At 47.8% G+C, this 23,655-nt stretch overlaps 2 protein-coding genes across 3 annotated transcripts in view; one reads left to right on the top strand and one right to left on the bottom strand.

The window, feature by feature from the left end:
• The window catches only part of METTL21A (methyltransferase like 21A), an 80,615-nt gene extending 61,607 nt beyond the window's left edge, over positions 1 to 19,008 (bottom strand). The window contains exon 1 of one of the 2 annotated variants that reach the window (XM_040440006.1): positions 18,940 to 19,008. The gene's annotated coding sequence lies outside the window, so the exon portion shown is untranslated. Of the gene's footprint in view, positions 1 to 18,923 lie in introns of both variants that reach the window. The other variant, XM_040440005.1, reaches the window with a different exon arrangement.
• A 251-nt stretch (positions 19,009 to 19,259) lies between these two features.
• The window catches only part of CCNYL1 (cyclin Y like 1), a 70,006-nt gene continuing 65,610 nt past the window's right edge, over positions 19,260 to 23,655 (top strand). The window contains exon 1 of the mRNA XM_040440033.1: positions 19,260 to 19,708. Within this exon, the coding sequence (XP_040295967.1) occupies positions 19,543 to 19,708 (166 nt within the window). The 5' untranslated portion in view covers positions 19,260 to 19,542. The remainder of the gene's footprint in view (positions 19,709 to 23,655) is intronic.

Raw genomic sequence — 23,655 nt, 5'->3', positions numbered from 1 at the left:
CTCGGACAACATCGTTCCCAGCAGAGACCTGGGAGTCCAAGATGCATCCAGACATCCTCCCCATGCTGTTCCCGAACCATTTCGGTGGTGTTTCCATCAATTTCTGACCTTTTCCTATGAACCAGACACCCTCCCCTCTTCAGGGCAGGGGGTGCCTAGTTTAAAGGGAGTCTGTCACCTACATAACATGTTTTAAACTGATGATATAGCTCTGTGGGAGGCAGATCCATAACACTGATGGTACCCATGTTTAGTTTTTCAGAGCCTCCAAAGTACCTAAAATGAAGTTTTAAAAATATGCAAATTACCTATCGCAAGTGCCCAGGGGCGGAGAGTGTGCTGCAAGTGCCCAGTGCTCCCCGCCTTACTTGCTCCTGACTCCTCCCTTCTGTATCGTCCAGCCAGCCCTGTATCCTTGCTGGGTCATTTACGTCTCCATTCAGAATCCAGAGCCTGTGCGCTTTACCGCCGGTGTACGTAACTGGCGCATGCGCACGGCATATCAGTATGCCTCTGCCCACAGTGGGAAATGAACTGCACATGCCCGGACCCGGCGGTGAAGCGAACAGGTACTAGATTATGAATGGTATGAATGGAGATGAGAATGACGCCACAAGGATACAGGGCTGGCCGGACGATACAGAGGGGAGGAGTCAGGAGCAACTAAGGTGGGGAGCACTGGGCACTTGCAGCACACTCTCCGCCCCTGGGCACTTGCGATAGGTAATTTGCATATTTTTAAAACTTCATTTTAGGTACTTTGGAGGCTCTGAAAAACTAAACATGGGTACTATCAGTGTTATGGATCTGCCTCCCACAGAGCTATATCATCAGTTTAAAACATGTTATGTAGGTGACAGACTCCCTTTAATGCTCAGGTTCTCCTATTGACTTCCATTGTGCTCGGTAGAGCACCCGAGCATCCCAAGGTGTTCGACCCGAGCACTTTGGTACTCGATCAACACTAGTTGCGCCATTGTATGGAGTTGTGGATTCTGCATCGGGGAAATAACATTATACCTTTGCCACACCTCCCTGCTTTGATTAATTAACTTTTCAACAGGTGACATCCATGTTTTTTAAATCACTGGTGTATATAGTATGGGCATAACTGCCCTTGTCTTGAGACCCCTGAGGAAGCTGGTCTTATTCGGCGATACACGTGGGGTGTATGACCTGCACACCATGATCGCCTATTTTTCTATCTGATAAGTAATCTTGCATTGTGTTTGATGACATATTTATGAATTGTATATTTTTTGGGCGGTTTTGCATATGTTCTTATGTTGAACTTGGTGTTTGTCGGCGTGTGTGTTGGACTTCTCTTTGATCCAAACACAATGTTGTAATTGTATACAATGGTTTTAACTTTTTGGGCTTTGTGTCTACAAATGACCTATTGATTTTTATAATAGGATGTGTAGCCTGTGTATGCGGTGTTTCTTTCTTTTTTTTGCATGGTCTTGTGTTGATGCAGTGGTTTGCACTCTCTCATCTTATGTGGTGGGCCCCTCACTTTACAGTTTTTGTACATAGTACGTCATTTGTCACTAAGGAGTTAAAGACTTTGTATACCTTTAGGGGCATTTTTCAAGATTGCATTTTACTCATTTTGAGCTAAAAAATAATTTTTTGACTGGTCTTTATTACAAACATGGAATACTTTTTACTTACTGATAAGAATGTCCATTTACACGGGATGATGTACAAACAGATGGTCGGGAAGGAAGCATTTACTATGAACGCTCATTAGTGATGATCTGTTCAATTCTCGGCCCGTGTAAAGAGTCCTTAACCACTTAAGGACCCGCTCCGCACAGGTACAGCGCTGGTGGACTTGACTTGACCACTTCCCATCTGGGCCCTTTGCCCCCTTCCTGACCAGGCCAAATTTAGCAAAACGGACATATCTCACTTTATGTGGTAATAACTTTGGAACGCCTTTTTTTATTCAAGTCATTCAGAGATTGTTTTCTCGTGACACATTGTACTTCATGATAGTCATAAATTTGAGTCAAAATATTTCACCTTTATTTATGAAAAAATCCCAAATTTACCCAAAAATTTAAAAAAAATCGCAATTTTCTAAATTTCAATTTCTCTGCTTTTAAAACAGAAAGTGATACCTCATAAAATATTTATTATTTAACATTCCCCATATGTCTACTTTATGTTGGCATCATTTTGGAAATGTCATTTTATTTTTTTAGGACGTTAGAAGGCTTAGAAGTTTAGAAGCAATTCTTCAAATTTTTAAGAAAATTGCCAAAACCCACTTTATAAGGACCAGTTCAGGTCTGAAGTCACTTTGTGGGGCCTACATAGTGGATACCCCCATAAATGACCCCATTGTAGAAACTACACCCCTCAAGGTATTCAAAACCGATTTTACAAACTTTGTTAACCCTTTAGGCGTTCCACAAGAATTAAAGGAAAATGGAGATCAAATTTTTAAATTTCACTTTTTTGGCAGATTTTCCATTTTAATCAATTTTTTTCTCTAACACATCGATGGTTAACAGCCAAACAAAACTCAATATTTATTACCCAGATTCTGCAGTTTACAGAAACACCCCACATGTGGTCGTAAACTGCTGTATGGGCACACGGCAGGGCGCAGAAGGAAAGGAACTCCACATGGTTTTTAGATGCCATGTCCCATTTGAAGCCCCCTGATGCACCCTTACAGTAGAAACTCCCAAGAAGTGACCCCATTTTGGAAACTAGGGGATAAGGTGCCAGTTTTATTAGTACTATTTTTGGGTACATATGATTTTTTGATCATTCAATATAACACTTTATGGGGCAAGGTGACCAAAAAATTGGTTGTTTTAGCACAGTTTCTATTTATTTATTTTTACAGCGTTCACCTGAGGGGTTCAGTCAAGTGACATTTTTATAGAGCAGATTGTTACGGACGTGGCGATACCTAATATGTATACTTTTTCTCATTTATTAAAGTTTTACACAATAATAGCATTTTTGAAACCAAAAAATTATGTTTTAATGTGTCCATGTTCTGAGAGCTATAGTTTTTGTATTTTTTGAGAGATTTTCTTATGTAGGGGCTCATTTTTTGCGGGATGAGGTGACGGTTTTATTGGTACCATTTTGTGGGACATACGCGTTTTTGATCACTTGGTGTTGCACCTTTTGTGATGCAAGGTGACAAAAATTGCTTGTTTTGACACAGTTTTTTTAATTTATTTTTTACGGTGTTCATCCAAGGGGTTAGGTCATGTGATATTTTTATAGAGCTGGTTTTTACGGATGCGGCAATACTAAATATGTCTATTTTACTTTATTTTTTCTATTTTAATTTTTTTTTTTTATTCCTAACTTGGGAACTTTTTTTTTTTTTACATGTGAAACTTTATTTTATTTTATTTTTTCAACCCTTTATTTATTTTTATTTTTTTTTACACTTTTCGTCCCCCATAAGGTCATACAAGACCTCTGGGGGACATTTGCTTCACTTTTTCTTTTTTTTTTCACAGTTGATTTCTCCTGTAACTGGGGCTGAGATAGTAGCCCCAGTTACAGGACAAATGCACCCCTATAGAGGCTGTACAGCAGCAATCCTGCGCTGTACAGCCTCACAGCAGGGCTGATCGAGGTCTCTGAGAGACCTCACACAGCCCCTGCACTCTCCGGTCCCGGCGGTCACATGACCGCCGGGCCGGAACAGGAAGCGCACAGCGCTTCCTGCTCTGCAGACACAGCGCTCGGTGAGCGCTGTGTCTGCAGCGATCGTGAAGGCAGGGACACCTGGGCACTGTCCCTGCCTTGTCTTAGGGTTGCCCTGCTGTCACTGACAGCGGGCAACCCGATCAGCAGCTGCACGATTAGCGTGCAGCTGCTATTTCTGACAGGACGTTTTAAAACGTGCTGTCAGAAATAGACGTCCACCCATAGGACGTTTATATCCTATGGGCGGACGTGAGGCGGTTAAGGACCAGTACGGCAGGCTGATTGGGTGGGTGCAGGGGCTGCGCCCACCCTTTCAGCAGCAGGGGTCCAGGAGTCACTGATAGCTGAAACCCTGCTGTATGTGCTGGCATCGGTGAAAACACTGATGCCGTCGCATTAACCCTCACACTGCCGCGGTCAGGGATGACCGCCGCACGTGCGGGATCCTGCTGGGGCGGGGTGGCCAGCGGGTCCCCGCACTGCTGTGACGGGGACCCGATGGCAGGGAAGGCAGCCCGATGCCTTCCTTAGGCATCATGGCTGCCTTCCGTGACAGCCTGTGAGATGCAGCCCCCTGGATCTCACAGGCAGGAAGCTGTAAGTGTATTACAATGTGTAATTGTCACGGTGGGGAGTGGGGGAAACGCCCCACCGTACAATGTGGAGCAGGCGGGATAGCAACTAGGCCCGAGAGATAGGATAAGGGAGCTGGTCACCTCCTATTGCATCCCTAATGCTCGCCCTAACTCCTCACCGTATGAGTGGACCTGGATGGTAGGACAGCTCATACCCAGGAAACCTAGGACCCTGAGTCGCCCTGATGGTCCCTCAAATAGAGAAAGGGGATAAGATGACCTGTTCATCCCAGACACGGATGAACAGGAGTCTCACTGGCCTAGCTGTCAGGGAAGGGACAGACAGTGCACAGTAGGGCTGCACGATATGGGAATTTTGTGCGATTGCGATTAGGGCCCTAAAAATTGCGATAACGATGTGCGATGCAATATTTTAAGGGAATTGTGCTAGAGGTCAATTTGCTTGGATTTTCCCATATGAGCCGCTGACGCGGCTGGGTATGACGCCGTTATGTGGGGGGATCTGTGGAGGACGCCGTTATGTGGGGGGGGGATCTGTGGAGGACGCCGTTATGTGGGGGGGGGATCTGTGGAGGACGCCGTTATGTGGGGGGGATCTGTGGAGGACGCCGTTATGTGGGGGGGGATCTGTGGAGGACGCCGTTATGTGGGGGGGGGGGATCTGTGGAGGACGCCGTTATGTGGGGGGGGGGGATCTGTGGAGGACGCCGTTATGTGGGGGGGGATCTGTGGAGGACGCCGTTATGTGGGGGGGGGATCTGTGGAGGACGCCGTTATGTGGGGGGGGGGATCTGTGGAGGACGCCGTTATGTGGGGGGGGATCTGTGGAGGACGCCGTTATGTGGGGGGGGGGATCTGTGGAGGACGCCGTTATGTGGGGGGGGATCTGTGGAGGACGCCGTTATGTGGGGGGGGATCTGTGGAGGACGCCGTTATGTGGGGGGGGGGCTGTGGAGGGCGCCGTTATGTGGGGGGGGATCTGTGGAGGACGCCGTTATGTGGGGGGGGATCTGTGGAGGGCGCCGTTATGTGGGGGGGGATCTGTGGAGGACGCCGTTATGTGGGGGGGGATCTGTGGAGGACGCCGTTATGTGGGGGGGGATCTGTGGAGGACGCCGTTATGTGGGGGGGGATCTGTGGAGGACGCCGTTATGTGGGGGGGGATCTGTGGAGGACGCCGTTATGGGGGGGGGGATCTGTGGAGGACGCCGTTATGTGGGGGGGGATCTGTGGAGGACGCCGTTATGTGGGGGGGGATCTGTGGAGGACGCCGTTATGTGGGGGGGGATCTGTGGAGGACGCCGTTATGTGGGGGGGGATCTGTGGAGGACGCCGTTATGTGGGGGGGGGATCTGTGGAGGACGCCGTTATGTGGGGGGGGATCTGTGGAGGACGCCGTTATGTGGGGGGGGATCTGTGGAGGACGCCGTTATGTGGGGGGGGATCTGTGGAGGACGCCGTTATGTGGGGGGGGATCTGTGGAGGACGCCGTTATGTGGGGGGGGATCTGTGGAGGACGCCGTTATGTGGGGGGGGGATCTGTGGAGGACGCCGTTATGTGGGGGAATCTGTGGAGGACGCTGTTATGGGGGGGATCTGTGGAGGACGCTGTTATGTGGGGGGATCTGTGGAGGACGCTGTTATGGGGTGGATCTGTGGAGGACAGTGTTATGGGGACCTGTGGATGGCACTGTTATGGGGGATCTGTGGAGGACGCTGTTATAGGGGATGTGTGCTATGACACATAGGGCCATGTGGGGGGGGGGGGGGGGCAGCATAAGACATAGGGCCATGAGGGGGACCAGCATAAGATGCTATATGTCTTATGCTGCCCCCCCCCCCTCATGGCCCTATGTGTCCCCTCATGTGCTCTAAACTGCGCACATAACTGGCTTTGTGTTAAGTATTTTACTAGTGTGTGAAACAATCTCTCTCCTATTGATAACAGGTTCAGCCTCTGTCACTCACTGTCATTATGAATGCACTGCAGCGAGCGGCAGCGAGCTGGCCGGCCGGCGCGTGACTGACGTCACTTAGTAACGCTCCTCCCACTTCAGGAAGCAGGAGCGTTACTAAGTGACGTCAGTCACGCGCCGGCCGGCCCGCTCACTGCCGTTAGCTGCAGTGCATTGCATTCATAATGACAGTGAGTAACAGAGGCTGGACCTGTTATCAATAGGAGAGAGATTGTTTCACACACACTAGTAAAATACTTTACACGCAAAGCCAGTTATGTGCGCGGGGCCCCTTCATATATAATCGCGGCATTTTCGGGTCGGCCAAATCGCCATATCGCATTTGCTGATTATCGCGATTCGATTATTTTTTTGATTTATCGTGCAGCCCTAGTGCACAGCTACTCAATCGGCAGGTAAGAGCCCTGAACAACACACACTTACCTGATGCTGCAACAACGATGACTGGACCCCATGCAGATGTACTGGAACCAGTTCACCTCACAGGACACAGCACAAAACACAAACACGGAATCCAGCAAACCAGAAACTGCCTGGACCCACATGCGGATAGGATGCATGGCAGCCCCAGCAGAGCTGCACACTGACTAGTGGTTCCCCCTCCGGGGAACCCTGAGACCTCCTTACGGAGGCACAGACAAATAAGGGGAAGTCTAGCAACCATGCTGGACATTACACCAAACATACCAGATATAGAACACCAAACTAAACATAACAAATCCCCAAAACAAACCCACACCAAACATAACAGGTAAGGTAGAGAACAAGGAGGAGAACATAGGGAGAAATCGCTAAAGACCTTTATGTTCCACAAGGAGGCCCTCATGGACAGGTGCCACATCCCGAGAGGAGCAAAGCTCCTACTCATACAAAGGCAGACATACATCGGACCTCATGCTCATAACTCCAACATAAGAAGAGCCATGATGCCACACCCAGCTCCACCTTGCACACACCTTAACCCTGTACACACCAAAATGGGAAGGAACACCAGACTTAAAGGGGAAGTGTCCAAACATGAAAAACAACACGTTGCCACCGACACCAAGCAGCAACGGCACAAGTGTCACGGTCCACTACCACCAGACCATGACACAGCCGTGACAGTAATACACTTACAGCCAATGCATTATAATACAGAAGTATTGTGATGCATTGTAAAGGGGATCAGACCCCAAAAAGTTTTAGTCCCAGATTGGGACAAATAAATAAAAGTGAAAGAATAAGTTAAAAAAAAATATACAATTTACAAAAAATTGGTAAAAATAAAAATAAATAAAAAGAAAAAAAAGGAGTAGACATATTCAATATCGCAGTGTTCGTATCAACCGGCTCTATAAAAATATAACATAACCTAACCCCTCAGATGAACACCGTAAAAATGATAAAATAAAAAAACTATGGCTCTGAGACTATGGAGACACTAAAACATGATTTATTATGTTTCAAAAATGTTGTTATTGTGTAAAACGTAAATAAAAAAAAGTATACATATTAGGTATCGCCGCTTCCGTAAGAAACTGCTCTAAAAAAATTCTCACATGAACTAACCCCTCAAGTGAACAGCGTAAACATTTTTAAAATAAAAACAAACAATGTAAAAAAAAAAAAGAAAAAGCCCTTTTTTGTCACATTTCATCGCAAAAAGTGTAATACCAAGCGATCAAAAAGTCACAGGCACCCTAAAATAGTACCAATCTAACCGTCACCTCATCCCGCAAAAAATGAGACCCTACCTAAGACAATCGCCCAAAAAAAATTTAATATATGGAGACACTAAAAAATGTTTTTTTTTCAAAAATGCTTTATTATGTAAAACAAACAAACAACCAAAAAAAGTAGTCAGTAGCGTCCGTAACAACCTGTTCTATAAAAATAGCACATTATCTAACCTGTCAGATGAACATTGTTGTGGCAGAGAGGCCGTATAATCTACAATAACTCCGCTGGTAGACAGGAACAGCATACAATAATCCAGGTAGCCTTACAATAATCCCTTTTTCCCCAAGAACTAGACGACACATAGCTTGGGAGCCAACTAACTTTATTTAGGCATAGCACACCTACTTTAAACCCCCCAACAGCCTCATTTACGTACAATAGGGTACATAGATTACTATAGTACAAGGAAGGGTGGGGCCAGACAATAGCAAGGGCTGATGGGAGATTGAGGAGAGACAGAGCAGCTAGTTTAAACTGGTCTCCCAGTGTCCCTGAGACAACACCCTGCTGGGGAAACAATGAGACAGGAAAAGGGGGAGGGGAAGAGGCACAGACAAGAAAGACATTCTGTAAGTGGCTAGGTTTGCCACAATTGCAAATAACAAAAAATAAAAACGGTGCCAAAACAGCTATTTATTGTTACCTTGCCTCACAAAAAGTGTAATATAGAGCAACCAAAAATCATCTGTACCCTAAAATAGTACCAACAAAACTGCCACCTTATCCCATAGTTTCCAAAATGGGGTCATTTTTTGGGGAGTTTCTACTGTAGGGGTGCATCAGGGGGTCTTCAAATGTGAGCTTAAAATTATCCCATTGAAATCTGCCCTCCAAAAACCATATGGCGTTCCTTTCCTTCTGTGCCCTGCCGTGTGGCCGTACAGCAGTTTACGACCACATATGGGGTGTTTCTGTAAATTACAGAATCAGGGCAATAAATATAGCATTTTGTTTGGCTGTTAACCCTTGCTTTGTTACTGGAAAAAAAAATGGATTAAAATGAAAATATTTTGGCAGATTTTCGCTTTAATTCTTGTGGGTTAAGAAAGTTTGTAAAATCAGTTTTGCATACCTAAGGGGGGTAGTTTTTAAAATGGGGCCATTTATGGGTGGTTTCTATTAATTAAGCCTCACAAAGTGACTTCAGACCTGAACTGGTCCTTAAAAAGGGGTTTGGGAAATTTTCGGAAAAATTTCAAGATTTGCATCTAAACTTCAAAGCCTTCTAAGGTCCCAAAAACAAAAAGGAAAATGTAATTTACAAAATGATCCAAACATGAAGTAGACATATGAGGAATGTAAAGTAATAACTATTTTAGGAGGTATCACTATCCGTTTTAAAAGCAGAGAAATATAAATTTAAAAAATTGTGAAATATTTACCACTGTCATGAAGTACAATATGTGACGAGAAAATCTCAGAATAGCCTCGATAAGTAAAAGTGTTTTAAAGTTATCACCACATAAAGTGACATGTCAGATTTGCAAATATGATGATTACACTTAACGGTAATCAGAGTTTCCTGACCCCACGACAGCACCTTAGAGAGATGGCTCCGCCTCCAGGACAGGAAACCTGCAGCATAAAAAGGTGGAGCCACTATCCCACCTCAGTGAGTTTTGAGAGCATAAGAGGGACTCCCCTTTACGTTAGTCTAAAGGGACACTGACAGGCCCAATAAGCATAATTAGCTGTATATATGCATGCACAGGTCTTCCATTGAGTATTAAAAACATATAAGTCTAACCCCTGTCCACCTTATGAAAACTGCAAAATGATGTTTTATAACCTGATGTAATCGCTCGTCTTTCTGCCCAAGGGGCGGCGTCTCAGCTCATCAATATTCACTTCGCTGAGTGGCTTCTGCTGTCCCCGACGTTCTGAGATCTGGCACATGCCCAATAGAAAGCTATGGGCATCGGACTCACTTTCAGCTTCTGCACATGCGCCCGGCACCCATAGCTTTCTATTGGGCATGCGCCGGATCTCGGAACGTCGGGGACAGCAGAAGCCGCCCAGCGAAGTGAATATTGATGAGCTGGGCGGAGCTTCAAAACGGCGGTTGGGGGGAGGCTGGCTGGTCAGAAGTGAAGCTGAGACGCCGCCCCTTGGGCAGAAAGACGAGCGATTACATCAGGTTATAAAACATCATTTTGCAGTTTTCATAAGGTTGACAGGGGTTAGACTTATAATGTTTTTAATACTCAATGGAAGACCTGTGCATGCATATATACAGCTAATTATGCTTATTGGGCCTGTCAGTGTCCCTTTAAATTCCATACATATATACACTTTTTTATTTTATTTTTTTGCGACCCCCGTGAACACACAGCCCTACACCAAAGGGAGGGAATAAAGAGGTGCTGTTGAGGGGTCAGGAAAATCTGATTACCGGTAAATGTAATCATCATTTTTCCCCTCCCCACGACAGCACCTTAGAGAGAGATTTTAGAGATCATCCTCAGGGCGTGTGACAGTGCCCAAGACCTTTGTGCCAAAAAGTAGGTCAGAAATAGAATCGAGCTGAAGCCTATAGTGCTTATAGAAAGTGGACGGGGAGGACCAGGTAGCTGCCCGACAAATCTGTTCTATGGAATGGCTTTTCCGCCCAGGAAGTCCACACCGCCCTCGTGGTGTGCGCTCTCACAGAAACACCAGATACTGAATATGCCAAGGATATGACTTCTCTAATCCAGCGGGCAATAGATGCCTTAGAGGCCGTATTACCTTTTCTAACCCCACCAAATAGTACAAATAAGGCAGAAGATTTTCTCCAATCTTTAGTTACTTCCAGGTACTGTAAAATACACCTCTTGACATCAAGAAAATGCAGCTCCTTTTCTCTGTCATTTTTCAGTTCTGAAAAGAAAGCTGGAAGAACTATCTCCTGAGACCTATTTGACCTAGAGTATTCTCGACTCTTACAGTTGCAAGAAAAAGTATGTGAACCCTTTGGGATTATATGGATTTCTGCACAAATTGGTCATAAAATGTGATCTGATCTTCATCTCAGTCACAACAATAGACAATCACAGTCTGCTTAAACTAAAAACACACAAATAATTTAATGTTACCATGTTTTTATTGAACACACCATGTAAACATTCACAGTGCAGGTGGAAAAAGTATGTGAACCCCTAGACTAATGACATCTCCAAGAGCTAATTGGAGTGAGGTGTCCGCCAACTGGAGTCCAATCAATGAGATGAGATTGGAGGTGTTGGTTACAGCTGCCCTGCCCTATAAAAAACACACACCAGTTCTGGGTTTGCTTTTCACAAGAAGCATTGCCTGATGTGAATGATGCCTCGCACAAATGAGCTCTCAGAAGACCTACGATTAAGAATTGTTGACTTGCATAAAGCTGGAAAGGGTTATAAAAGTATCTCCAAAAGCATTGCTGTTCATCAGTCCACGGTATGACAAATTGTCTATAAATGGAGAAAGTTCAGCACTGCTGCTACTCTCCCTAGGAGTGACCGTCCTGTAAAGATGACTGCAAGAGCACAGCGCAGACTGCTCAATGAGGTGAAGAAGAATCCTAGAGTGTCAGCTAAAGACTTACAAAAGTCTCTGGCATATGCTAACATCCCTGTTATCAAATTTACGATACGTAAAACACTAAACTAGAATGAATTTCATGGGAGGATGCCACAGAGGAACCCACTGCTGTCCAAAAAATACATTGCTGCACGTTTACAGTTTGCACAAGAGCACCTGGATGTTCCACAGCAGTACTGGCAAAATATTCTGTGGACAGATGAAACCAAAGTTGAGTTGTTTGGAAGAAACACACAACACTATGTGTGGAAAAAAAAGAGGCACAGCACACCAACATCAAAACCTCATCCCAACTGTGAAGTATGGTAGTGGGGGCATCATGGTTTGGGGCTACTTAGCAATCCGTCCAGGCCCTGACGCAGCAATCAAAGGAAAAACGAATTCCCAAGTTTATCAAGACATTTTGCAGGAGAACTTAAGGCCCTCTGTCTGAAGCTCAACAGAAAATGGGTGTTGCAACAGGACAACGACCCAAAGCATAGAAGTAAATCAACAACAGAATGGCTTAAACAGAAGAAAATATGCCTACTGGATTGGCCCAGTCAAAGTCGGGACCTCAACCCGATTGAGATGATGTGGTATGACCTCAAGAAAGCGATTCACACCAGACATCCCAAGAATATTGCTGAACTGAAACAGTTCTGTAAAGAGGAATGGTCAAGAATTACTCCTGACAGTTGTGCACGTCTGATCTGCAACTACAGGAAACGTTTGGTTGAAGTTATTGCTGCCAAAGGAGGTTCAACCAGTTATTAAATCCAAGGGTTCACATACTTTTTCCACCTGCACTGTGAATGTTTACATGGTGTGTTCAATAAAAACATGGTAACATTTAATTCTTTGTGCGTTATTAGTTTTAAGCAGACTGTCATTGTCTATTGTTGTGACTTAGATGAAGATCAGATCACATTTTATGACCAACTTGTGCAGAAATCCATATCATTCCAAAGGGTTCACATACTTTTTCTTGGAACTGTATGTGTATGGCTGAAAGATGTAGAACTCTCCCTTCTATTTCCTTGAAAATCCACTCCGTCTCTCTCAGTAAGGAATCTGACCTGGTTCCCCCCTGATGATTGAGGTACGAAACGACCGACCGATTGTCGGACATCACTCTTACATGCCTGTTCTGGATTTTTGGTAGAGCTGCTCTCAGAGCCAGTAGGACTGCCTGTTGCTCTTTTCGATTTGAAGAAAAACATCTGACCCTGGGACCATTCTCCCTGAAAAATCTGATCCTCCACATGCGCCCCCCATCCCCAGGGGCTGGCGTCCGTAGTTACTACTACTGGTTCTGGAAAGGACCAGGGAACTCCCCGAGTTAATTCTCTGCTTCCTTCCACCAGTTCAGGGAAGAAAGTGTTGGATCTGATAGCTTTATTATCGATTCCAGGGAAGTCCCTGCCCGTCTCGTGGCGGCCAAGAACTCCACTTGTAGTTGCCGAGAGTGCCTCTGAGCCCACTGTACCGCTGGTATACAGGACGTTAGAACTCCTAACAGGGGCATTGCTTTCCTTATGGACAAGCCCTCTCTTGACTGAACCCTCTGAACTGCGTGCTGAACCCTGACAACTTTCTTCACTGTGAGGAAAGTTTTCTCCTGTCTGGAATCTAGTACCAGACCCAAGAAAACTTGTCTTGTCGATGGCTGCAGCATGGACTTCTGGAAATTTAATAACCATCCCAGAGTTTGCATGACATTCATCACCCGATTCAGCGCTTTGACACATGCCTCCCCAGACTGGGCTACCACCAGGAAATCGTCCAGGTAAGGCATGATATTCTCCTTTCTGATGAAAGAAGCCATCTCCACCACTACCTTGGTAAGAATCTGAGGCGCCAAGGAGAGGCCGAAAGGTAGCGCCTGGAACTGAAGAACACCGAACTCTGATCTCACAGCCACCCTGAGGAATTTCTGGTGGTCTGGATGTATCGGAATATGATGGTAGGCATCTTTTAGATCCAGAACCGCCATATGGCATCCCGGAGATAAAAGATAGATAACTGATCTGATAGTCGCCATCTTGAATTTCCTGACCTTCAGAAATTTGTTCAGGTGCTTTAAATTTATAATCGTCCGGTATGACCCATCTGGTTTTTTCACTAGGAACTAGGGCTGCACGATATGGGAATTTTGTGCGATTGCGATTAGTGCCCTAAAAATTGCGATAACGATGTGCGATGCGATATTTTAAGGGAATTGTGCTAGAGGTCTATTTGCTTGGATTTTCCCATATGAGCCGCTGACGCGGCTAGGTATGACATAGTTGTGGGGGACCTGCGGAGGGCGCCGTTATGTGGGGGACCTGCGGAGGGCGCCGTTATGTGGGGGACCTGCGGAGGGCGCCGTTATGTGGGGGACCTGCGGAGGGCGCCGTTATGTGGGGGACCTGCGGAGGGCGCCGTTATGTGGGGGACCTGCGGAGGGCGCCGTTATGTGGGGGACCTGCGGAGGGCGCCGTTATGTGGGGGACCTGCGGAGGGCGCCGTTATGTGGGGGACCTGCGGAGGGCACCGTTATGTGGGGGACCTGCGGAGGGCACCGTTATGTGGGGGACCTGCGGAGGGCACCGTTATGTGGGGGACCTGCGGAGGGCACCGTTATGTGGGGGACCTGCGGAGGGCACCGTTATGTGGGGGACCTGCGGAGGGCACCGTTATGTGGGGGACCTGCGGAGGGCACCGTTATGTGGGGGACCTGCGGAGGGCACCGTTATGTGGGGGACCTGCGGAGGGCACCGTTATGTGGGGGACCTGCGGAGGGCACCGTTATGTGGGGGACCTGCGGAGGGCACCGTTATGTGGGGGACCTGCGGAGGGCACCGTTATGTGGGGGACCTGCGGAGGGCACCGTTATGTGGGGGACCTGCGGAGGGCACCGTTATGTGGGGGACCTGCGGAGGGCACCGTTATGTGGGGGACCTGCGGAGGGCACCGTTATGTGGGGGACCTGCGGAGGGCACCGTTATGTGGGGGACCTGCGGAGGGCACCGTTATGTGGGGGACCTGCGGAGGGCACCGTTATGTGGGGGACCTGCGGAGGGCACCGTTATGTGGGGGACCTGCGGAGGGCACCGTTATGTGGGGGACCTGCGGAGGGCACCGTTATGTGGGGGACCTGCGGAGGGCACCGTTATGTGGGGGACCTGCGGAGGGCACCGTTATGTGGGGGACCTGCGGAGGGCACCGTTATGTGGGGGACCTGCGGAGGGCACCGTTATGTGGGGGACCTGCGGAGGGCACCGTTATGTGGGGGACCTGCGGAGGGCACCGTTATGTGGGGGACCTGCGGAGGGCACCGTTATGTGGGGGACCTGCGGAGGGCACCGTTATGTGGGGGACCTGCGGAGGGCACCGTTATGTGGGGGACCTGCGGAGGGCACCGTTATGTGGGGGACCTGCGGAGGGCACCGTTATGTGGGGGACCTGCGGAGGGCACCGTTATGTGGGGGACCTGCGGAGGGCACCGTTATGTGGGGGACCTGCGGAGGGCACCGTTATGTGGGGGACCTGCGGAGGGCACCGTTATGTGGGGGACCTGCGGAGGGCACCGTTATGTGGGGGACCTGCGGAGGGCACCGTTATGTGGGGGACCTGCGGAGGGCACCGTTATGTGGGGGACCTGCGGAGGGCACCGTTATGTGGGGGACCTGCGGAGGGCACCGTTATGTGGGGGACCTGCGGAGGGCACCGTTATGTGGGGGACCTGCGGAGGGCACCGTTATGTGGGGGACCTGCGGAGGGCACCGTTATGTGGGGGACCTGCGGAGGGCACCGTTATGTGGGGGACCTGCGGAGGGCACCGTTATGTGGGGGACCTGCGGAGGGCACTGTTATGGGGGACCTGTGGAGGACGCTGTTATAGAGGATGTGTGCTATAACACATGGGGCCACGAGGGGGGCCAGCATAAGACACACATATAGCATCTTATGCTGGTCCCCCTCATGGCCCTATGTGTCCCTTCATGTGTCCTAAACTGCGCACATAAACTAAACTAAACAAAAAAATTTAGGAGCCAAATTAAATTTTTTAGTCGCCAAATTGAAAATAGTAATATACTGATAATTTTAAAAAAAGGACTTTGAGAAGATGAGACGCAGGTCCCAGTAGTGAGCCAGGTCTACATATAGGAGAATACAGCACCACATGCCTCTCACATCCAGGGACATCTTCTGGGGGACAAGGTGACTAAAAATGGCGAATTGCGTGGTTTAGAGTTTTTTTTTTCTGTTACTGCCTTCACCAAGCGGAAATATTTTGTAATATTAATAGCTCACACTTTTTCGGACGTGGCGATATGTAATATGTTTATTCTTTATTGTTTGTAAAAAAAATTATGTAAAACTGGGAAGGGGGCCATTTAAACTTTTAGTATTTTGGTGTTTTTTTAAACTTTTTATTTAATAACCATTTCTTCCCTTAGGGACTAGAACCTGGATCTTTTTACACCCTTGTGCTATTCACCCTGATAGAGCTCTATCAGGGTGAATAGGATCTCACATGTCTCCCTGCTGCCCTGGGCTCTGTGCACACAGCAGCAGGGAGCTGAACATGGCAGCCAGGGCTTCAGTAGTGTCCTGGCTGCCATGGTAACGATCTGAGCCCCAGCAGTGTAATCTGCCACTGCCACCACTGGAGGGGATGGGACGCTGTGGCCACCATATAACAATGGGGAAGGGGGGGGGGGGGGACTTGTGGCAAGTGATAATGGGGGGGGGGGAGGCTTTGGGGGGGGGGGGGGGCACACTGCGTCACCAATGAATGTAATTAAAGAGGACCTTTCATAGGTCCAAAGAATATAAACTTAGTAGCAGGCTGCATAGAGCGGCGCCCAGGGATCTAAGTGCACTTACTATTATTCCTGGGCGCCGCTCCGTTCGTCCGCTGTGGCCCCCGGTATTTTCAACATTCAGAGCAAGGAGGAGGAGACGCCAGTGTCTCTCCGTCTCCATGACAGCAGCGCTGTCCAATCACAGCTCAGAACCAGGGAGTTTTTTTTCTCCCTGGCTCTGAGCTCTGAGCTCTGATTGGACAGAGCTGCTGTCAGGGAGAAGGAGAGACACTGGCGTCTCCTCCTCCTTGCTCTGAATGTTGAAAATACCGGGGGCCACAGCGGACGAACGGAGCGGCGCCCAGGAATAATAGTAAGTGCACTTAGATCCCTGGGCGCCGCTCTATCATAAAATGGCCAGCCTCTGTACTTTCACTATGAATGCACTGCAGTGCAGAGAGCGGCAGAGAGCGAGCCGGCCGGCGCGTGACTGACGTCACTTAATTCAGGAAGCAGGAGCGTGACTAAGTGACGTCAGTCACGCGCCGGCCGGCTGCCTCGCTTGCTCCCGCTCGTCGCTGCGCTGCAGTGCATTCATTGTGAAAGTAAGTACAGAGGCTGGACCTGTTATCAATAGGACAGAGGACTTTTTTATCAATAGGGGCCCCTTCATATATAATAATCGCGGCATTTTCGGCTCGGCAGAATCGCCAAACCGCATTTTCCGTTTATCGCGATTGGATTACTTTTGCGATATATCGTGCAGCCCTACTAGGAACTGAGTAGAATAGAATCCTCTCCCTTCCTCTAACTCTGGGACAGGAATCAACACATTTTTGTTTGTTAATTTTTTTATTTCTTGCATTAATGCGAGAGAAGATCTCGAAATAAAAAATCTTTCTGTGGGATATCTTATGAACGCCAACCTTAGCCCTTCCTGCAGAAGTCCCACCAGCCATTTCCCTGCAATCTTTTCCCAAGCAGGTAGAGTGGCTCCACCTTTTTATGCTGCAGGTTTCCTGTCCTGGAGGCGGAGCCATCTCTCTAAGGTGCTGTCGTGGGAGGGGAAAATATGGCCTGGTCCTTAAGGTGAAAAATGGCAGGGTCCTGAATGGGTTAAATAAGTGTTTATGAGATAAGAGTTATTAGATGACAAGTAAAAAGTATGATTCACAGCTAGAAAAACTGCTAACCCTTTGTTACAGAGCGGCTCAATATTTTTAATAAAGACCAATTAAAAAAAATGATTTTTAGCCCAAAATTAGTAAAAAAAAATAAAAAAAGGCTCTGAAGGTGTACATAGGCTTTAAAGGGGTTGTCCGGGTTCAGAGCTGAACCCGGACATACCTCCATTTTCCCCCCGGCAGCCCCCCTGACTTGAGCATCAGAGCAGTTCATGCTTCGATGCTCTCCTTTGCCCTGGACTAAATCGCGCAGGGCAAAGGCATTTTTTGGATATCCGGTGACGTACCGGGGCTCTCCATGGGGCTGCCAGGAAGCCCAGTGACGTACCCGGCACTGATGGGCAGAATTTAGCCCTGCCCTAGCCGGTAAAATGGCTAGGGCAGTGCTAGAGCCCGCCATCAGAGCCGGTGATGTCACCGAACACGCCCAGTGTGTTATGATAAACAAAAGAGCCCGTGCCCTGCACGATTTAGCGCAGGGCAAGGGAGCGCATTGGACTCTGAGCATGAGATGCTCCGATGCTAGCCTCAGGGGGGCTGCCTGGGTGAAAATAAGGGTATAAGGTGCTGAGGGGCCACAGCTCCTGTGTGCAATAGACAGTAGCGTGGCAGGAACTAGGCGGGTGCTAACCTACTGCGCTCCTCCTTTCCCCAGCTACACCCCGGGATCTGTGTGCACACATGCAGATGCCTGGGTCTAGTTCTCAATTGTAAATGCATCCTGAAGACGCAGATACAGTAGATGTTGCCGCTGCCAGAGCCCGGGACATGCGCAGTGTTAGCAGTCCGGGACCGTACCCTTAAAACATTGTTTTCAATTAGTATTGCAAAACAACCAGTATGACGAACCAGGGCAAACTGGGCTCCTGCATAGGGCGGCGCGGTTCAGGGGCAGAACTGACAGAGGTGGAGGGGGTGTACTTTTCCTCTCTTTGTAGCTATTTACTGCTCCCTAAGAGCTCATTCATTACACCGGTTCAGACCTGAGGCCGCTCCATCACTTTGGCTGCACTTTATATTAGAAAACACGGGGAAAAAATATATATATATATATATTTTAAAAGGCTTAAGAAAATATAATCAAAACATTTTTGTCAATAACACCCCAGGCATGGGCACGCCCTCGGGGAATTCTGGGGCAAGGTGCCCATCCTAGTATTCCACAGCATTCAGAACTGGTCTGCATGGCACTATGGCTCCACAGAAAAACGGGAATGAGGGTGAAAACATGACTGGTGCCTCGACATCCCTTCACAAAACCTGGCGGGGAGATTACTAAAGCTGTTGTCACAGCGACCACATAACAGCTGCTATTCTCTACCATAAATTACTAAAGAGACAGAAGGTTCAGTCACTACATGTGACGCAGGTCATTCACACCAGTATTCACGACCACCCACAAAGGTTCCCCCGCATAGTTACCGGGTTACGCTCGCCGGGGAAACAGCGAATGCAAAGTCTCGCTTATTCAAAATACGTGCTACAATCACAGAGCATGGAATGTCAGGAAGTCGTGCGTGCCAAACCTCACTCTGAAGAAACTCCGCCCAGGAACGCACTGATTGGTTGGATGCATTGAGTCGGCAGAGACGTGCGGACACGTGACGGAGCGGCCGACGCTCGTATTACGCTGCCTACAGCCGCACGCCCATCTTAGCGAAAAGCTGCTCTGTGATTGGCTGCAATGAAGTCCAAGTCCCACGTATTGTCTCCGCCCACCATAGCTCCCATTGGTGGACTGTGGAGATAGCGGAAAATACCTCCGAGGGGTAAAGGGAGGGAGGCGTGACGTCGGCGGAGGGGTGTGTGTTGCGTCACGGATTCACTACCGCCCTCAGCTCCCGTGGGACCGGCTGGGAGAGGAGGATGCGGTATCCGGCTCGGCCGTCCTAGGAGCAGCCCCGTGTCCATTGTTTTTGTAGCAGTGTGCCCATGCCTGTGTTGTGACTGCCCGTGACGGACAGGGGGAGGCCTCCGCGCAGAAGGAGGAGAGTCTGGCCCTTCGAGGTGTCCCTCACTGCCGCCTCTGGGGGAAGCCAGCATGGGCAATACGGTGACTTGTTGTGTGTCCCCCGACGCCAGCCCGAAGCCAGGCCGTGCCCGGGGAGTGGTCGAGCGGCCGGATCCGTACCGGGTGGAAGTGGAGCTGGAAAAGCCCGAGCTCGGGCACAACTTACAGCACATCAGCGACCGGGATTTCCCGGATGGTAAGACCCGCGTGCTCGTTACCCGGGGGGCTCTCATAGGGGCAGCTACACATGGCCTGAAAGCTGCTGTGCCTGGGGCAGCATTCTTTCCAGATGGCAGTGCCACTCTGGCTGTGGGCAGCTGTGTCTATAGGGCATCTGCTTGTACTTGTGGTGCCCCGTGTACTGCCATGCATTAAACATTACAGTAGGGTTATAGATGTGCCATACAGGGCATTAAAGGTAAAGAGCCTCTTAACTTTGGCAGCTGTTAGTGGGCAGATTCACCCTGGTGCCACTATGGCACAAGTGTCTGCACAGCTGGGCTATATCTGGGGTGCCACTTTACTGTAGTGCCGCCCTGCAGATCTCTACTAATGAATGCCCATGATGCTTGGAGGGGCCTGACATGTCTGCCCTAGGGTCACCTTCACCGCTGCCTATCGGAGCTCTGGCACGTCCTAGTCTGGCTTTTGTGCCGGTTCTCTGTTCTTCCTACTAGCAGTGCTGGGGCACACCCTGTAGCACCCAGTGGTCAATGTACTCAGTAGGAATATTAGAGGAATGACATAATGCACCGATGCTCCAGGATTGTTATTTCATGGAGAATATAAGTATTTACTGAAACGTGTCAGAAGAGGTGACGGTAACACAGCCTATATAGAGTCTAGATAGGGGTCAACAACCTCCGGCACTCCAGACCAAACTACAACTCCCAGCATGCAAACCTGCTGAAATGTTCTCCTACTCGACTAAGTGGGGCTTGCTGGGAGTTGTAGTTTCACAACAGCTGGAGTGCGTTAGAGTGCTCACCCCTGGTCTAGAGGACACGGTTAAAAAAACCCCACTGATAATGACTTCTTAAGGGCTGTTTCACACTAGCAAGTCCATTGCGGGAATCGCGCTCCGTGTGTGAGAGTGATCCTCCGCTCTGGACTTGCAGGAGCGCACGACAGTATCATGATTTATAATGCTGTGTGTCTCTGCTTGTCCTTATTTCTACAGAATCATACTGACAGCTTTATGTCACTAGGATTCTGTGGAAAAAAGCCCAAGCAGAGACACACAGCATTATAAATCCTGACAATGCCGAGCACTCCTGCAAGTCCAGAGCGGAGGATCACTCTCACACACGGAGCGCGATTCCCACAATGGACTCGCTCGTGTGAAACAGCCCTTAGATGTCCGCCGTGTTCAGTGCACATCTCTCCTGTCAGTGCAACGGTTCATTTTAAAGGGGTTGTCTGCAATGACTTTTTTATTTATGTTTTCTGGTTGACCTGTTCTTAGGACCACCCAGCAACCTTGCTGGTCAGATGTTTTCAGGAACCTCAATGTCCCAGAACTAGCAGGACCCATGCACCTTAGTGACTGCTCAGTGTATGATCTGTACTCCTGCTGTATGGTTTCCTTTGAAGAGCTGGGAGTCAGTGTGATATTGATAAGTTAGGCCTCACACCCGGGAGCACTGCTGATCAGTTGTTTGAGAAGGCACTGGCCCCCCTGTGAGCGCCGTGGCCTTCTCCGTACTCGCCAAGCAGAGTGCCATACATTATATAGCGGCTGGGCTTGTGCTAAGCATTGTGCGTAGTGCAGGGCATTCTGGGAAAGATCTTTGTGCTAGTATATCTGTTTTACCAATCAATTGATCGCACATCAATACTCCTGTCAATAAACAAGTTGGACTACAGAAAACAGTTCTCTTATTTGGAAGACAGGAATGGTTTATACTGAATGTCAGACTGCACACTGTGTGCACGTGTATGAAGACAGAACAGTCTGCATTGTTATTGGGAGTGCAGTATTAATAAAACGGACCGGCTAAACGGTGCGCTCGTCATTAGTTTAATCAGAGGCCATGCGGTACTCATCGCAACCAGGCACCCTGCCTCCTCCCAGTATGCTCTGTTGTATGTTGAGGAAATAGCTGAAGGCTATATATTTGGCGGTTTCCTTCAGGCCTCACGCCAATGCACATATTCTGGATCCGTGTTGCTCGGCTCCCAAATTCTGCATTGTAATGGGATCCTGCTGTATGAGAAGCAGCGTTTCAGTGGTGTGACCGGGGAATGCGGTGCCATATACAGTACCTGGGAAAGGATTATCCTCTCTGGTCTAAAATCTGAGGGCACTGTGACTGCAAGATGTGAAGAGAACCTGTCGCCATGAAAATGCAGTGCAATCTGCAGGCATCATGTTATAGAGCAGGAGGAGCTGAGCAGATTGATATATAGCTTCATGGGAATTTAAATCCCTTTTCATTCTGGGCTTTGAAGTCCATGAGGCGGTCCTATCAGTGACTGACAGCCTTCCCTCTATGACTGTGTATACACAGACAGCTGTCAATCACTGATAGCACCACCTTCTTGACTACAAAGCCCAGAACGAGCAGGGATATAAATGAATAAAATACATGTTATACTAAATATTTTCCCCTAAATGTATAGATCAGTCTGCTCAGCTCCTCCTGCTCTATAACATGCTGCCTGCAGATTACACTGCATTTCCATAGTGACGGGTTCTCTTTAAATACCCTTGAATATGTCAGGTTGAAATAGAGGTCTCTTTCTTAAGTCTAATTTAGATGAGTAGATCACAGTAAAAAATGCTAATGACTCGTTAGCACTTGTAAAATCATTTAAAATATAAGTCATTATTGAATTGTGGTAATGTACATCGTGTGAACGGCGAAGTAACAGTTATGTAAACCATTGCGTGCGAATGATAAAATACTCATCTGTCCTAATCTAATTTCACACGAGTGAGTTTCCCCATCTGGATGCATCCGTTTTGTGAACGGACAGCGTCCAGACTGTATGCTGACCCTTTCATTTCAATGGCTATATGCACAAGGCCCCAGGCATAACGTGGTCCCACACTTTTCTATACAGGTGAAACTCGAAAAATTAGAATATCATGGAAAAGTTCATTTATTTCAGCAACTTAAAATTAGAATATTGTTAAAAGGTTTAATATTCTAGGCTCAGTGTCACATTACACCCTGTTCCAAATGATTATGCATAATTTAAATGATATTTTTCTCATTTACCTAAATAATTGATGTAAATAACAGTCAGCATAATTCTCATGTTATCAACTATTAAGGGGACAATTCAAATTTTATTGAAGAAACCTAATGATAACAGTATTTTTTTTTTAAACATAAACTTACAATGCGCTGTTCCAAATTATTACGCAGAGTAAGTTTCAAAACACTTTACAGGTTGTAAAGAACTGAAAATTGTCATTTGTTGTGTTTGCTGCATATTTATTGAAATCCAAAGCAATTTCAATCAAACTTTTAACAACATTTTAACTTTTTAAACATTTTAACAGGTCACGTTGCATTTTAACATAGGACCCCTTATTTGATAGACCCTTCACAAGTCTTGCATTCATTGAACTTGTGAGGTTTTTGGACAGTTTGTGCTTGAATTTGTTTCCAAGATGTCAGAATAGCCTCCCAGGGCTGCTGTTTGGATGTAAACTGCCGCCCACCCTCATAGATCTTTTTCTTGAGGATGCCCCAAAGGTTCTCAATAGGATTGAGGTCAGGGGAGGATGGAGGCCACACCATGACTTTCTTTCCTTTTATCCACATAGCAGCCATTGATGGAGGTATTCTTAGCAGCATGAGATGGTGCATTGTCATGCATGAAGATGATTTTTTATTATGGAAAGCATAGTTCTTCCTTCTGTACCAGGGAAGAAAGCGGTCAGTCAGAAACTCCTCATACTTTGCAGTAGGGTTGTCCCGATACCGATACTAGTATCGGTATCGGGACCGATTCCGAGTTTTCTCGGCGGTACTCAGCCGCCGATACCCCGCCCCGATACATAAATAGAATACTTTTTTTTTTTCCCGCAATGAATATTTTTGCGCCCCGGCAAAGATGCAGCAACGGGAGAGAGGAGGGGCTGGAGTCCGTAACTATGGGCGGGGCCCGGTGCAGTCACTGTACTCTTAC

The sequence above is a fragment of the Bufo bufo genome, chromosome 7 (genome assembly GCF_905171765.1).
Source record: "Bufo bufo chromosome 7, aBufBuf1.1, whole genome shotgun sequence".
Taxonomy (NCBI): Eukaryota; Metazoa; Chordata; class Amphibia; order Anura; family Bufonidae; genus Bufo; species Bufo bufo.
Note: the sequence above shows the minus strand (reverse complement) of the source record. Positions and strands in the feature narration are given on the sequence as shown.